This window comes from Muntiacus reevesi, chromosome 7, assembly GCF_963930625.1.
Source record: "Muntiacus reevesi chromosome 7, mMunRee1.1, whole genome shotgun sequence".
NCBI lineage: Eukaryota > Metazoa > Chordata > Mammalia > Artiodactyla > Cervidae > Muntiacus > Muntiacus reevesi.
In genome coordinates, this window is record NC_089255.1 from 53168030 (window position 1) to 53184202 (window position 16173).

The following is a 16173-nucleotide window of genomic DNA, read 5'->3' on the forward strand; positions in this document are numbered from 1 at the left end:
CCACTCCCTGAAACAGAATCTCTCTTATATTCTACTTCTTTTGTAAGTTGTTTTGTGAGAGCTCCTAATGCTGTTTAAAATGCTATTTAAAGGAGCACAGCTCCTTAGGTCAGGAGCAAACATGACTGAAGTCCTCTGCTTTCCCTGGTCATGCTAACCTCCATTTGTTGAGTGCATTTTGCACTCTGGATTCATGGAGTGTTTTCTGTGTAATCTCTTCACCAGGCTTTTCCACAAAGAGGACTCTTACCCCCATTTTATAGATGAAGATAGAAGCCTAGAGACGTGCTATCGAGTCTGATACCATCCCAGGGTTCAAAACATGTAGTACATTGATGCTTTTGAAAAATTAATGGATCCTAACCCTGTCTCAAGGTCTCTTCTGTATTTAAAGGGCCAGAGCACTTGCCAGGAGGATCTTGTCATGGAAACCTCTAGAACTGCCTTGGCCAGAGTGGTCCCCAACACAGTATACATAAACCTGTATTTTGGCTCTTTGGAGACAGCCTGATAGCTTACATGATTGGTTAGTAGTCATTTAGAATCCTGCTACTTGACGAAATGTACATTTTCCTCTGTTGGTTGTATTGGTGGAATCATAGAGAACCTACTGGGGAGGCCTGTGATGTTAAATTCCTAACAGCCAAATCTTTAGAATGAAAACTTATTTACAAACCCCTACTGTATAACAATTTCTTATAGTTTCGGTGTTATGAAAGGGTAATGGGCTGTGATTTTTATAGTAGAAAGCCTTGTTTTTAAAAATGAGCCTTTAAATAAGTAATTGATGAATGCCTTGTGGTTTTCAAAACATTTTCACATAGTTTGTATCCAGTCCCCATGTTTCCCCCATAAGGAGATCCAGGGAGGTGGTGTATCCTCATTTTAGGATAAAGATGGTTAGCCTAATGGAGTAATAGGCTTGCCCAAGGACATGGAGCTTTTGGCTTTTGATTCACTGACCCTTTTGGGGATGGAGGGATTCAGTGGCTTTTTATGCTCTTTCTCAACTAAGTTAATCACTAAGAGTTGAAGAGCTATTTAATGCTTTAAATATAGGTTCCCCAGGTTAGTCATGCTTACTGGGCCTCACTTTGTTAAATGCCAGTCTGAGTCACACACCCTTTTGGCTGAATGGCAGTGACTATTTCTAATCTCTTATCCTCGTTCCTTGCTCATCATCCTCTACTTTGTGTCATCGGAACCAATTCTGGGGCTTTCTTAAGCATTTTCTAAGGATTGTTGTTAGAGATGGGCTCATAGAATCTTAGCACAGGAAGAGCATCAACCCACCTATTTTTCACTGGGAGAAACCGAAACTCTGGACAAGGTAAATCTCATCCATTTGGGCTTCATGGCTAGTTACGTGAAGAATAAAATCATGTGAAACTCTGTGTATTATTTTGTGTTTTCCTTATAGTGTAAAAGAATTCTTATTGCCCAGTTAGGCAAAGAAAACATACATACTGGAGATTTCACATCTTCAGTGTAAAGTATTCACTGTCAGAAAGATTCAATGTCAGAGATAGTAATAACAAATCTTAATTAGGAATAAAAATTTGCTAATTATACATATTTTTTATTTTTCCTCTGCCATTCGTTTCTTCTTTTGGGGATCAAATTATATATATATATATATATATATATATATATTATACATTTAATGTATATTTTAATATTTAATGTATTTTGTATGTTTAATGTATTTAATATATATAAATTATATATCTATATACACACACAAGCATATATATGTGTGTACACATAAACCAGTGGTGGATCACAGAGCAGAGGCAGTATTGCATTGAGCAGGTAGCTGAGTCCTGGGTGCTGAAGGCCTGGGCGGAGTCCAGGTCTGCACCCTCCCTTTGCTTCTCCAGAAATGCACTGCGGTTCTTTCTCCCTTGAACCCACTCTCTCCTGTCCTCATGGGAAACGGTTAAGAGTCCCAAGCTGAGCCCTGCTGAGCTTAGGAGACTGAACAGAGAGCCGTGTCCTCTGGGCCTGAGTTTGAAATCACGGAGGAATCGGATAGTGCTGTATCACTCATCTGTCTTTCTGGAGCTTGAGGATGGGCCAGCTGTGCCCACAGGCAGCGTGTTCTGTAGGGAACTCCAGAGTAGCCTATATTTCTAAACTGCTCTTCTGTAGCCTCACAGAAGTGGGACAAGAGCCCAGAAAGTATATTTTTAGCGTCTTTTTGCCTTTATATTTTTATTCCTATTAGTCCTTCTGTCTGAAAAGCGCTCTCCATACTCATTCCCATTGTCTGAAAAATTTAGAGTTCAATTTACTCTTTAAAATCTGAGAAAATATGGCCCCCATGAAATTTTCTGTGGTAACTTTGTTGAATTAAATTTTTTCTCTCCTCTTTTAAAAAATTATTAAAATATAGTTGATTTACAATGTTGTATTAGCTTCAGGTGTACAGCACAATGAATCAGTTATACATGTATCCGTTTTTTTTTCTTTCAAAGATTCCTTCTCCATATAGGCCATTACAGAATATTGAGTTGAGTTCCCTGTGCTACACAGCAGGCTCTTATTATCTATTTTATATATCCTATGCTGTGCTTAGTTGCTCAGTCATGTCCGACTCTTTGCAACCCCATGGACTGCAGCCCACCAGGCTCCTCTGTCCATGGGGGTTCTCCAGGTAAGAATACTGGGGTGGATTGCCATGCCCTCTTCCAGGGGATCTTCCCAACCCATGGATTGAACCCAGGTCTCCCACATTGCAGGCAGATTCTTTACCATCTGAGCCAGTGGGGTGTGTATGTCAATTTTATTCCTCTCAATTGGAGTTAAGCCTATTATGTTTCGTACTACTTACACATGATCCTTATCACATACCATATTGAGTTGTAGTTATTTATGTATGTGCTTTCTTTTTTGGTGAGATATTTTAAAAGAATTCATAAATTTGTTTTTTGTATAAGTAATTCACAACCTTTGTAAAAAAGTTAGGAAAAAAGAAAAATGATCAATTATCATACTTTCCAGACTCCTCAAAATAAATACTATTAAACATTGTTACTGGTAATATACAACATCTCTAAATGCTTTATTGTATTAACATAATGCTTTTCATGTGTGAGCATGCATCTAGATTCCCCCCAGAGAAATTGTTAAAACAGATTCCAGATCTCAAACCCAGCCTTCCTGCTTCAGTAGATCTGGGGTGGTACCTGAGAATTTGCATTTCTAGCAAGTTTCCAGGTGATGGTTAGGCTGCTGGTCCATGGACCTTACCTGAAGATTCATTGAATTAACTCATTTAATCTTTTCCTTACCCCTGTGAAGTAAATACTGTCATTGTCTTCATTTAAAGATGGGGAAACTGAGGCACAGAGTGGCCATGTAACTTCCTCAAGGCCACACAGCTAGTAAATGGCATAGCCAGGATTCAGCCTTAAACACCTTCGGTCCAGAGTTCATTTTCATAACCTTGACACTGAACAGACAAGGTGTTAACAGAGCACTGAGCCTCTCTGGAGACCAGAAAGGTTTCACAATGGATGTAACTGAGAGGCAAGCTGTAAAGGAAGTAGGGAATGTCCCTGAAGGAAGGTTGTGTTTGGTTATTCAGGGCTTAGGGCAGCACGCCTAACAGCCTGGAGGATAGAAAGGATGTGGCTGTTGGAAATGGTACAGTTTGGTCTTGCCTGTATAGGGGGCAAAGGTCAGTGCCCTGAAATTCTGCACCAAGTATCAGGCCTCCGTTATTGCTCAGTAAATTTTAACTGACTTGACTTTCTCATGATAAGATATAATGAACATGACTTGATAATGAGGAACTAATGGTTAACCATGATAAAAAGTAAATTAGGCCATACATTTTTGAGGATATCTTATTGTGTAAGTTTGGGTTACTTTAATTTCACTGTGAGGCATGATGAGTATGAAATAAGACTTATTTTCCTTATTTGGGAGATTAAACTTTTTAGCTTAGTTGAAGTTCTCTTGCTTTAATTGCTGTTAATATGCCTACTAACAGATTTTCATGTGAAAAGAAATAGAAGCTATAGAGTGAGATTTGAAGTCTCCTGCTTCTTGGGTCTGGTGACAGAATCATTGACTATATATTCTGGGTTTTCTGTCTTCATTTGATTCTATATTTCATTTGTTTTAGATAAATTGATTCTGCCTCCAGTTCAGTTCAGTTCAGTCAGTCAGTTGTGTCTGACTCTTTGCGACCCCATGAATCGCAGCACGCCAGGCCTCCCTGTCCATCACCAACTCCCGGAGTTTACTCAAACTCATGTCCGTCGAGTCAGTGATGCCATCCAGCCATCTCATCCTCTGTCGTCCCCTTCTCCTCCTACCCCCAATCCCTCCAGCCTCAGGGCCTTTTCCAATGAGGCAACTCTTCACATGAGGTGGCCAAAGTATTGGAGTTTCACCTTTAGCATCAGTCCTTCCAATGAACACCCAGTGCTGATCTCCTTTAGGATTGACTGGTTGTATCTCCTTGCAGTCCAAGGGACTCTCAAGAGTCTTCTCCAACACCACAGTTCAAAAGCATCAATTCTTCGGCACTCAGCTTTCTTCACAGTCCAACCCTCACATCCATACATGACCACTGGAAAAACCATAGGCTTGACTAAACGGACCATTGTTGGCAAAGTAATGTCTCTGCTTTTTAATATACTATCTAGGTTGGTCATAACTTTTCTTCCAAAGAGTAAACATCTTTTAATTTCATGGCTGCAATCACCATCTGCAGTGATTTTGGAGACCCCCAAAATAAAGTCTGACACTGTTTCCACTGGTTCCCCATCTATTTCCCATGAAGTGATGGGACCAGATGCCATGATCTTAGTTTTCTGAATGTTGAGGTTTAAGCCAACGTTTTCACTCTCCTCTTTCACTTTCATCAAGAGGCTCTTTAGTTCTTCTTTACTTTCTGCCATAAGGGTGGTGTCATCTGCATATCTGAGGTTATTGATATTTCTCCCGGCAATCTTGATTCCATCTTGTGCTTCTTCCAGCCCAGTGTTTCTCATGATGTACTCTGCATGTAAGTTAAATACACAGGGTGATTCTGCCTTAGGATAATAGAAAAATGTGAAAAATATTTCAGATAGAAATAGGTTTACAGAAAGACAATTCATTTTAAAAATGTGACTACTGTGGAGAGAAAATATATGAAAAACAGAGCTTTAAGGTTAGTCATGAGCACTAGAAAATCCTCCAAGTGTTTTTTTTTTTTTTTCCCCCAAAGGATCTTCATAAAGAAGACATCTATGTTGGGTGTGTGTGTGTGTGTGTGTGTGTACATAAGTTTTTGGAGGGATAACAAATTCTCCCATTCCTCTCCAATATAAATAAGCTGGAGTATGTACATAAGGACAGCGTTAGTTTTACATCTCTGCCCCATCCATTTAGTTTTATAGCTTAGGGTATTGGTGCTTTGAAAGCATTATAAAGAATTATGCATTTCCTTATATCTGTATATCCATTTACAGATTTACAGCAGTTTTGCATATATTCTCCACTGATCATAGACTTATATTACTTATCTATAACAAATTTTCTTATCTTCTTCTACTGATAGGCCAGCTACAAATGCATGCATATTGTGAAAACCCAGATATAGTGTTATGTGGAAATAAGAGTGATCTGGAAGACCAAAGAGTAGTAAAAGAGGAAGAAGCCAGAGGACTTGCGGAGAAATACGGGTGAGTATTTTTGGGGAGGAGTCTACAGCACAAATTTCTGATGCAAGCATTTGCACGTGAATCGGTAACAAAAAAGGCAAGAGCAAAAAACTGAGAGGGATGTAGGCCTTGGGGGACGGCGTCAAACACCTCCTTTGCATATTAATATTACATGATTTGGGAACCATAGAAAAAGCCATTGGTGAGGGCCTTCATTCAGTGCTTCAGTACCATTTTATCAGTCTCTTGGTGTTTGAAGAAAAGACAGCTTCAAGGGCAAACACCCTAACTGTATATGGCCTCCTTTCCAAGATGCAGGTACGAGATGCCCAGGATAAGGAAAATCTGTATATTTATTCAGTGAGGAAAATCCAAAGCCCAGTCCATATTCTGCTTTGGCAAGTTCCAGGATACAAGAAGGCCTTATTGGCCTTGAAATACCTATGCTGGTGGAGGAGTGTGAAGATCTCCTTTGGTTTAAGCTGTGTTTTTGTTGTGGTGTGTGCTTAGTCACTTCAGTCGTGTTTGACTTGAAGGCCCCATGGATTGTAGCCCTCCAGGATTCTCTGTCTGTGGGATTCTCTGGGGCAAGGATACTGGATTCAGTGGCCATGCCCTCCTCCAGGGAATCTTCCTGACCCAGGGATTGAACCCATGTCTCCTGTACTGCAGGAATTCTTTACCACTGAGCCACCAGGGAAGCCTGATTTTTGTGGTGGAGAGTCAGCTAAATACTGTCTTCCTCCTTGAGCTCAGGAGATAGGATCATAGTAGCAGCAGCATTAATGGACGTGAAAGAAGGGGTCAGCCACTGCTCAATAAAGTACTACAAAGCAATTTGTGCTGTACTTTCTTCCTCCAATATAATGAGAATGCAAATGTGCATGTAATAATTACTCTTACTGTTAGTGGGAGACAGCAAGAAGGGTAGAGAAGGAAGGCGAGAGAGGGAGAAAGAGAAAGTAAGAGAGAAGAGTGGTGTGGGTGGTGTACTGTATGTAGAGGGTGTTACTGCCTACTGGCCTCTGTTGTTAGACAAATCCAAGGAAGCAATAGAAGGGACTTTGCCTTTTTATCGTGTGAACCCTGCCTTTCTCTTTTTTGGGCTGATGGAGTTCAGAAAGCACTCAAGGATGAGGTTCACCCTGGAGAGGGAGTGGAAGGATAGGTTGACTGGGCAGGAAGGAACCAAGAGTCTGGAGAGATTTGAATACTAGAGAAGAAGAGTAGACTTGATCTGTAGGGGCTCAGGAAATTGCTGAAGGCCTTTGAACACGGAGTGCTCTTATGAGTACTTCCCCAGGTCAGTCTGGGGTGACAGGGAGGATGGAGTGGAGAGCTCCTGGGCAGTCCCTGTGAAGGGTTGCTGTGTGTCTGATGCTGAAGCCCTCAGGACAGGCACTCAGAAGGGAAGGTGGATTTGATTTGGTGGAGAGCCAGAACCAGCTGGGACCATGACCATGGACTGAAGCTGTGTCAGTACCTGTTGCTTCTGACCAATGGTGTGGGTGTCCACCAGAAGCCAGTGCTCTTTGCACAGAGCTAAACACAAGCACACCTGCCCCAGGAGCTGGAGAAGCCAAAGGAGAATCTAGGGGAAGGTGGAAAAGGAGACAGGTCTGCTTGCTGGTTTGTGCCACTGAGATGAGCCAGCAGATAAGCGACAAAACATGAGAGCTGCAGAATGGCTGCTGCTTCACTTCTGCCCTGCATCTCCCCCCTGCATCTCTCTGTGGTCCACCTTCACTGCAGAGGGAGTTCTGGGAAGTGTTGTTCAATCTAGACAAGCTGACGGATCATAAAGCTACCACAGATGGAGAGTGGGGCTGGGCACTGGTGTCTTTTAAAAGCTCCCCATGTGATTTTTTTTTTTAAAGCAATGGCCCCACTGACTTTTATTTATTTATTTGTTTTTAATTAATTTAATTTTTGGCTGCACTGTGCCTTCATTGCAGCATGTGGGCTTTCTCTAGTTGCAGTGTGTGGGCTTTCTCTAGTTGCAGCAAGTAGGAGCTACTCTCTAGTTGCGGTGCACAGGCTTCTCATGACGGTGTCCTCTCGTCGGGGAGCACGGGCTGTAGGCTCACGGGCTTCAGTAGCTGTGGCACATGGGCCCAGTAGTTGTGGCACTTGGGCTTAGTTGCCCCGTAGCATGTGCTATCTTCTTAGACCAGGGATTGAACCCACATCCCTGGGTTGGCATTGGCAGGTGAATTCTTAACCATTGAACCACCAGGGAAGTCCCTCCATATGATTTTTGGAGCAGAGCTTGAGAACCTCTGACTGAGGTGATTCTGAGGTGGGGGCAGACCAAGCCCCGCAGGCGATTCTGATCACCTGATATGCCCACTTCTATCTTGATAGTCACTTTTGTAAAATAGTGGAAGGAAAGAGGGATCAGATACCATGGTGGATTCTGAAGTGTTGAAGCTGGGGGCTGTGTTGCAATGGGGTGAGGAGGAAGTAAGTGATGAAGCAATGGAAGCTGTGGACCTAGCTAGACCATGCTTTTGAGAAGTGTGTTTGCAAAGACAAAAAAAAAAAAAAAAAAAAAAAAAATAGGGCAGCTAGGAAAGTTAGCTAGACCCAACAATTATATTGTCAAGTGTTGCAGTGGCTCTGGATTGACTCATTCCCTCTCTGGGCTCTACCTGCCCTTTGGTTGTTTCTTCTGTGCCCATTCTCAGGATTCCACATCCTGCCCAGTACTGGAGAGCCTGCCGTTACCTTCTGACTATATGGAGACTCTGGGTACAAAACAGGCCGCCTTTCCTCAGTGCTCAGCTCAGAAGATCTGGGCAGTATTTCTTAAGAGAGGCTCAGTGTGAAGTTTCTGAACTGGGTTAAAATGAGCAGAGGAGAGATTAGCAGATAAGATAGTGGAGGTTATTGAAGATGGGAAGGGATGGAAGCAGACTTCCCTTAGGATTTAAGAAGCATAACATAGAGTCTGTAGGCTGTTGGGAGTTTCAGAGGAAGGTGTAAAGGAGTAATTGGGTTCACATGGATTGGACAGATTTGACTTTTAAGTTTAATGATTATTTTCACAGAAATCTTTTTTTTCATTTTTAATAGTTGTAATATTTTCATTGGTTGCACATGCACTTAAAGACTATGTTGGTTAATCCATCTATGTGCTAACAATCAGAAAACAGTAGTTTATGGGATATCTTCACATCATTTGTATGTTATCTGATAAATTTGTGGGTTTTATTACTGTTGCATTACCATCTACCCTCAGTTCATAAGAATGGATCATTGGTTCACAAGTGGCTCTCTGAAATATACATGTATTTAAGAATGAAAGACTATGTCTCAGAAAAACTTTGCAAACCTAATAAAAACATGCTGCAGTGCAAATAAGGAATATAAATGTGTGTCTGTTGGGACAAGTAAATTTGAAAATGAAGACTTCATGCAGCAGCCCAAAATAGAAAGGGTGAATTGGATGCATGATGATGAATATTTGAAAATTTATTTTTAGTAGACTAAGAATCCCTTCACCCCTAATCCCCTCCCCCCACTTTTTTTTTTTTGCTATAACATTTGTTTAAATTGTAACATGAAGCTCTTAGGTCACTTCCTAATACAACAAAGCAATGTGGCCCATAAACCAGCTTTTTTAGAACAACTACAAAATAATGCTTTCCAATATTGAATAATATTGACAATGAAATCAGAGAAGACAGCAAAACAGAGCGTTATTCAGATTTGTATTTCTGCCAGTCAAAACCATGATATTCACATTGTTGCTGAAACACTTTTAAAAATATCTGCAAAGTCAGTGACAAATATGTTAGAAGAAAAAGCAGAAAGCATATTGGCAACATTCCTCTTTTAGATGGTACTGTTAGATCTCAGACTTAAGTGTGCCCCAGCATCACCTGAACTCTGGGTCCCACTGAATTTCTCATTTAGTGGGACTGGGATGAAGCCCCAGATTTTACATTTCTAGCTGATTCCTAGATGTTGCTCCTCCTAGTGACTGAGGATAGCACTTTGAGAAGCACCCGTGCAGGTGTCAGGTTACCATGAGCTGTGCATGCCAGCAGATATTTTCCTTGCCCACAAAACTGGACAAAATGATGGTGCAACAGAATATGAAGCAGGTGTCTACTTGTGCCACGTTTGGGGAGGGACATGTGCTCACTGACTGTTCACTGGAAAATCCATGCTGAGCCCAGGAAGATTTTTTCTCTTACACAGTTAATGATATCAGCTGTGCTATGGATGGGGCAGGGACACAGATTGTTACCAAGCGAGCACGAACCATAAGCTTATAGGCAAAGACTTCATTGTAAGCGAAAATGGTTGCATCTAAGTGTCCTTCTACCCTCTTTACTCACAGAAGGTAGTTGTTAGTCAGTATAAGCCTTTTGTTTTTAATTCAGGGTTAAGGGAAATAGAGGACATAGTGAATATGATGAAAGTATGATAATTGAATGCTTGTATATCACATGTGCTGTGCAAAGAAATAAGCAGTACATTTTCACAGAATGAGATAAAACAAGTCATTTAACATTTTATTAGTTTTAGGTATATGAGTTAATGATTTGATTTATGTATACATTGTGAAATGATCACCACAATAAGTTTAGTTAACATCCATCACTGGCCCAATTACAGTTTTTTTTCTTTTTTTCTTTTTTGCTGAACCTCAAGGCATTTGGGCTCTTAGTTTCCAGAGGAGTGGTAGAAACTGGACACCCTGCTGTGGAAGCATGGAGTCTTAACCACAGTACTGCCAGGAGAGTCCCCTGTAGTTACAATTTTTTTTTCTTATGATGATGAGGACTTTTAGGATCTATTCTTAGGGACAGCAAATAGAAGAAAACTCTGCCTCCCTACCTCCCAACTAGAGACTACTGGCTAATGGGAAAGGTGCTCAAGAGTTTCTGGAATGGAGGATGTGTTAAAAACTTTTATTTACAACATTAATAATATGAGTACAGACCATTTCTGGTATTCCCAGTGGTTTAGCTCAGCATGTGGCACTCAGTATTTCATCTAGTCTGAACTAGATGAAATGTATGACTAGCTTGAACTCTGGTACTTTGATTCTTTGAAAACTTGATGATATTTTCTCTTTATTCAAGAAATAAATAATGACTTATCATTGGGCACATTTTAAAACCACACACATAAGCTGCAGCTAAACAGACAAGACTGATTTCCAGAGCCCCACAGAACTCAGAAGATGATCTGGATTTCATTTGGCACTCTCTCCCAGGGTGAAACAGCTTATGCCTCACCCTTTCCTCTAAATGCTTGTTCATTTAGCAGCCAACAGGCTATAAAAAGTAGTGAGACTCGCTTTTTACTTAATGAAAAATTCCTCCATAATTTGTGGATACACATGTGAGCCAAATGTCTAAAACCATTGCACAGAATCACCAAATACACTTGCTTTTCATTCCTGGGAACCTCTAACTGGAATCTTGGATATTCTAGTTTTGTAGAAATAAGTAAGAGAAGAGAAAACAGCTAAAAATTGGATCCTAAATTATGACATGAGCTGGATACAGTTGTCTCGGTGAAAAACTGCAAATGATTATGTCCCCCTCATTTTCTTAAACTAAAAAATTTGTGATTTACCTATTTATTAAAAGTACATCAAAATTGGTGTTCTGCAAGTGTTCCAAAATCCATTTAGTGCACATTTATGGATTGATATCAGTTAGCTGCACAGAATTTTTTCTGAAGGTTTGACGAACTGCTTCCTAGTTGTTCTGCACTAGCACCATCATGTGGCAAGAAGGAACAATACACCTATCTCTATGCTTGAAAGTGGGGCAGTTGATCCACTTGAATTTAAGCTGCTGCTGCTGCTAAGTCGCTTCAGTCGTGTCCGACTCTGTGCGACCTCATAGACGGCAGCCCACCAGGCTCTACCGTCCCTGGAATTCTCCAGGCAAGAACACTGGAGTGGGTCGCCATTTCCTTCTCCAATGCATGAAAGTGAAAAGTGAAAGTGAAGTCGCTCAGTCGTGTCCGATTCTTCGCGACCCCATGGACTGCAGCCCACCAGGCTCCTCCGTCCATGGGATTTTCCAGGCAAGAGTACTGGAGTGGGTTGCCACTGCCTTCTCCGGAATTTAAGCTAGGATTACTAAATTTTTGCCTGGAAAGTTTTAGGAAAAGCAGAACATTATTTCTAGACAACAAGAGAATCCCATTGGATGAATATTGATTGAGAACTTGCCAGATGCTAAGCTTGTGTTAAGCCCCTTACCTGTATTATCTTATTGCTTCTTTATTAAGACTCAATGAAGCACTGTTATACCTCTTTACAAATACAGAGAACTGTTTGGATAAAGTAGCCCAAGTACCTTCTAAAAGTGAACATCAAGAAGATATAGGCATAAAAATATGACTGACTTTATACTAGAATTTCTATGCCCTTAGGACAAGCTGAGCAGTCCAATTTCCAAATGTGAGCACAGGGCATCATTTTTTTGTTTGTTTGTTTGGTCACACCAAATAGCTTGGAGGATTTTTGTTCCTTGATCAGGGATTGAACTCACACCCTCAGCAGTGAAAGCACAGAGTCCTAACCACTGGACTGCCAGGGAATTCCCAGAGACATCATTTCATGATGGAAAGAAAGTCTTAATTCAGGGTCTTTGCTGTCCATCTCATTTAGTTTACTTTTTGTCTGGCAGCTCAAAGAGCTGAGGGTGGCAAGGAGTGATCGCTAGTATTCATTTATTCCTATAGGAATAAAAACCGCATTACCTCAGTTGCTTAGAAGGCTCTGAATAATTAGTCTGAAGATTTTAAGGTTGTTAACCTGACTCCTGGTCACATCACCTGGAGGTTTACAAAGGGTCAGAAAAACACTTTTAATTTTTAGTTTGTTAGTATAATTTGGGATTAAAACTGTATATCTTCTTAGTATTGTACCTCTTTTAATATGAGTGACTTCAAAATGTATGCTTTCACTCATATACCCTGAAATTCTACCAAGTATTTACTTAAGTTAGTAAGCATTAGAGAATAGCTCATAGTTCTGCTAGAAGTGTCTGTCATTTGTTGTTGTTCAGTTGCTCAGTTGTGTCCAACTCTTTGAGACCCCATGGACTGCAGCTTATTCAAACTCATGTCCATTGAGTCGGTGATGCCATCCAACCATCTTGTCCTCTGTTGTCCCCTTCTCCTCCTGCCTTCAATCTTTCCCAGCATCAGGGTCTTTTCCAATGAGTCGACTTTTTGCATCAGGTGGCCAAAGTATTGGAGCTTCAACTTCAGCATCAGTCCTTTCAGTGACTATTCAGGACTGATCTCCTTTAGGATTGATTGACTGGTTTGATCTCCTTGCAGTCCAAGGGCCTCTCAAGAATCTTCTCCCACACGACAGTTCAAAATCATCAGTTCTTCAGCACTCTACCTTCTTTATGGTATTAATCAGTAAAGTAAGATCTGTTTTCTCTCAGCATTTAATGATGATCACTTGTGGTAGTAAGGAATGGTAGTAAGTATGGTTTGACAAGAACTGGAGGGAAACAAATGCTTTGGAGCAGGAAACACATTGGCTAGGACAGATCTGAGTGAGCCATCTCTAATGTAGGGAAGCATAACTCAGACTACCAGAATTTAGGGCAAGACTATAGATCAGCTTCATAGTGGATTGAATCAATTTTTGTGCACTAGTCTGAAAAGTTAATGTTTAAAATCTTGCTAAGGTCTCTTGGAGCTATGATTTTCCACAATTCAGTGATTCTATATATTCTGAGTTTTAAACAAGAAAGTTAAAAACAAACTTTTGTAACCCATTACTGTGTTTGAAATAGAAAATGTTTATTAATGACACATTTGTCAGAAATGACACATTTCTTATGTGGAAGACTCCAATCTAAGTCCTTTAGATGTTAACTCAATTAATCCTTAATAGGAAGATAATGATATTTTCTGGTTTTATGGATAAAGCAACTGAGGCACAGATGTTTATAGTTTGCCAGTGCTAAACAGTTAGTATGGAGTTATAATAGGATTTGAATCTAGGCAACCTGATTCCAGAAGTTATGGTTGTTAACCATTGTCCAGACTGCCTTTAAGTGTCTGACTCTTTGCCACCCCATGTGCTGTAGCCCACTGGGCACCTCTGTGCATGGGATTCTCCAGGCAAGAATACTGGAGTGGGTGGTGTTGTTCAGTTGCTAAGTCATGTCCGACTTTTTGTGACCCCATGATCTGTAGTATGCCAGTCTTCCATGTCCTTCACTATCTCCCAGAGTTTGCCCAAATTCTTGTCCATTGAGTCAGTGATGCCATCCAAGCATCTCATCCTCTGTCAGTCCCTTCTCTTGGTCTCAATCTTTCCCAGCATCAGGGTCTTTTCCAATGAGTCATCTCTTTGCATCAGGTGGCCAAAGTATTGGAGTTTCAGCTTCAGCACCAATCCTTCCAATGAATATTCAATTTCTCTAGGATTGATTGGTTTAATCTCCTTGCAGTCCAAGGGACCCTCAAGAGTCTTCTCCAGCACCACAGTTCAAAAGCATCAATTCTTGGGCGCTCAGCCCTTTTTATGGTCCAACTTTCACATCCATACACGACTACTGGAAAAACTGTAGTTTTAACTGGGTAGCCATTCCCTTCTCCAGGGGATCTTCCTGACCCAGGGATCAAACCCTGGTCTCCTGCATTGCAGGCAGATTCTTTACCATCTGAACCACCAGGGAAGTCCTCATGTATAGGTTTTATCATTTTTAGACTATTTGTAATTTTTTCATTTATGCCTTTAAATGATTTTGGGATATTAGGAGCTGAGATGGAAGAAACTATAAAAAATAGAAATAGCTTAATGGAGAGAAATCCTGTTGAGGAATTCAGTGAGGCTGAGGACTCTATAGTTGGAAAGATATATATGATGGACTTTAAGGAAATGTTAAAAATGAGATGTGAACCATTGTAACCAGCGTTTACAAGAAAGTTTTCTGCTCAATTGCTTTTTTATTTTTGTATTTCCAATTTCAACCCATTATTCTCATAGGGAGGGATAAATTTTTCAGTTGCTTTTTCATGCAACAATGGCTTTCTGAATGGTGATAGAATGACAAGCCTTCTCCTTAAGTATAAGCAATATTCTTAGACATTAAATGATTCTCCTTGGGTGTAACTGAGAAGAGCATGATGGAGAAAATCTAAGTGTTTAAATTTTGAGAATTCTTAATCTAAAATTCAGTTCATGTAAGAATGGCAGCATCAAAAAGTGTCCCTGGGACTTAACTCAGTAACATAGGTAGTTGATATATAAGCATTTATTGAGTTTCCACAAAGAATGTCTTCTTCAAACTTGGTAGAGGAATACTACATGTGACCAGGGGGATGGGAAAAATGCATTTCCTTCATTTTGTGAATAAGGCACCAGATGAAGATATAGGGGAAAAAAAGAAAAGACTGACAGTAACCAAAGAGATAGCCAGGCAAGAGGTTTAAAAATCACTAAGATGATGTAATTTGGCCAGTGAGACCTTCTCTGATGAAGATATTTCACTTTATTTTTAAAAAGATTTATTTATTTATGGCTGCGCTGGGTCTTTGGTGGAGTACACAGGCTTTCTCCGGATGCGGTGAGTGGGGGCTGCCCTCCAGTTGTGGCGCACGGGCTTCTCGTTGCCGTGGCTTCCCCTGTTGAGCACACAAGCTCTAGGGCATCAGGGTTTAAGTAGTTGTGGCACATGGGCTTAGTTGCTCCTTGGCATGTGGGATCCTCTTGGATCAGGAATTGAACCCATGTCCCCTGCCTTGGCAGGCATATTCTTAGCCACTGGACCACCAGGAAAGCACCTGATTAAGGTATTTTAGAGTCAGCATATGAAGGGCTATGAACATGGGCATGGTAGAATCAGTGGAACAACTATGTCCATCATACCTCACAGATAGATGCTCAAACAAAGCGATGGTTCCTCAAGCAGTTTTTATGAGCTACACTCCAACAGGAGAGAATACAGAGTCCAGTTGCAAGGCCTGTTAGTTCCTGTAGGAAGCAAGCAGATAACAAGCAGCATCTTGAGGAATGGTAATGGACAGATAACCTTCTATGCCTCCACATGTAGCCCCACTGTGCTTTTTAGGAAGCAGAACAGTTCTGAAGGTTATCTGTCAAAGCACTGAGAAGGTTAAAACAACTCTGTTAAAGCTCTCCTGTGGAAGCTGCTCCTGGTCAGGGTGTAATGCAAGAACTACTGGAATTGTAATCAGAGTCATTGATGTAGTGTTAACATGCTATGAGAACCCAGGAAAACAAAGACATTCTTCAGGAAGAGTGATAGAGATGGATGTTAAGATATTTATGAATGTAAGGAATATTTTACTGAATTCAATTGCAGGACTCTTGAAGGGGCCAAACAACTTTTTTTTGTAGTTTTTACATCTAATGTAAAAACTAATCTAATATAGTTTTTACATCTAAGAGTATTTTTGGTCAGGCTCCTTACTAAGTGGTGGGAATGAAGTCAACAGTTCGAAGAACATATAATTGTATCATTATTTTCATGACTTTATTAAGGAG

At 40.7% G+C, this 16173-nt stretch overlaps 1 protein-coding gene across 3 annotated transcripts in view; it reads left to right on the top strand.

The window, feature by feature from the left end:
* The window catches only part of RAB27A (RAB27A, member RAS oncogene family), an 83050-nt gene that overhangs the window by 63813 nt on the left and 3064 nt on the right, over positions 1 to 16173 (top strand). For all 3 annotated transcript variants that reach the window (XM_065940422.1, XM_065940421.1, XM_065940423.1), the window contains one exon: positions 5558 to 5681. In XM_065940422.1, coding sequence (XP_065796494.1) covers positions 5558 to 5681 — 124 coding nt within the window. The remainder of the gene's footprint in view (positions 1 to 5557; positions 5682 to 16173) is intronic.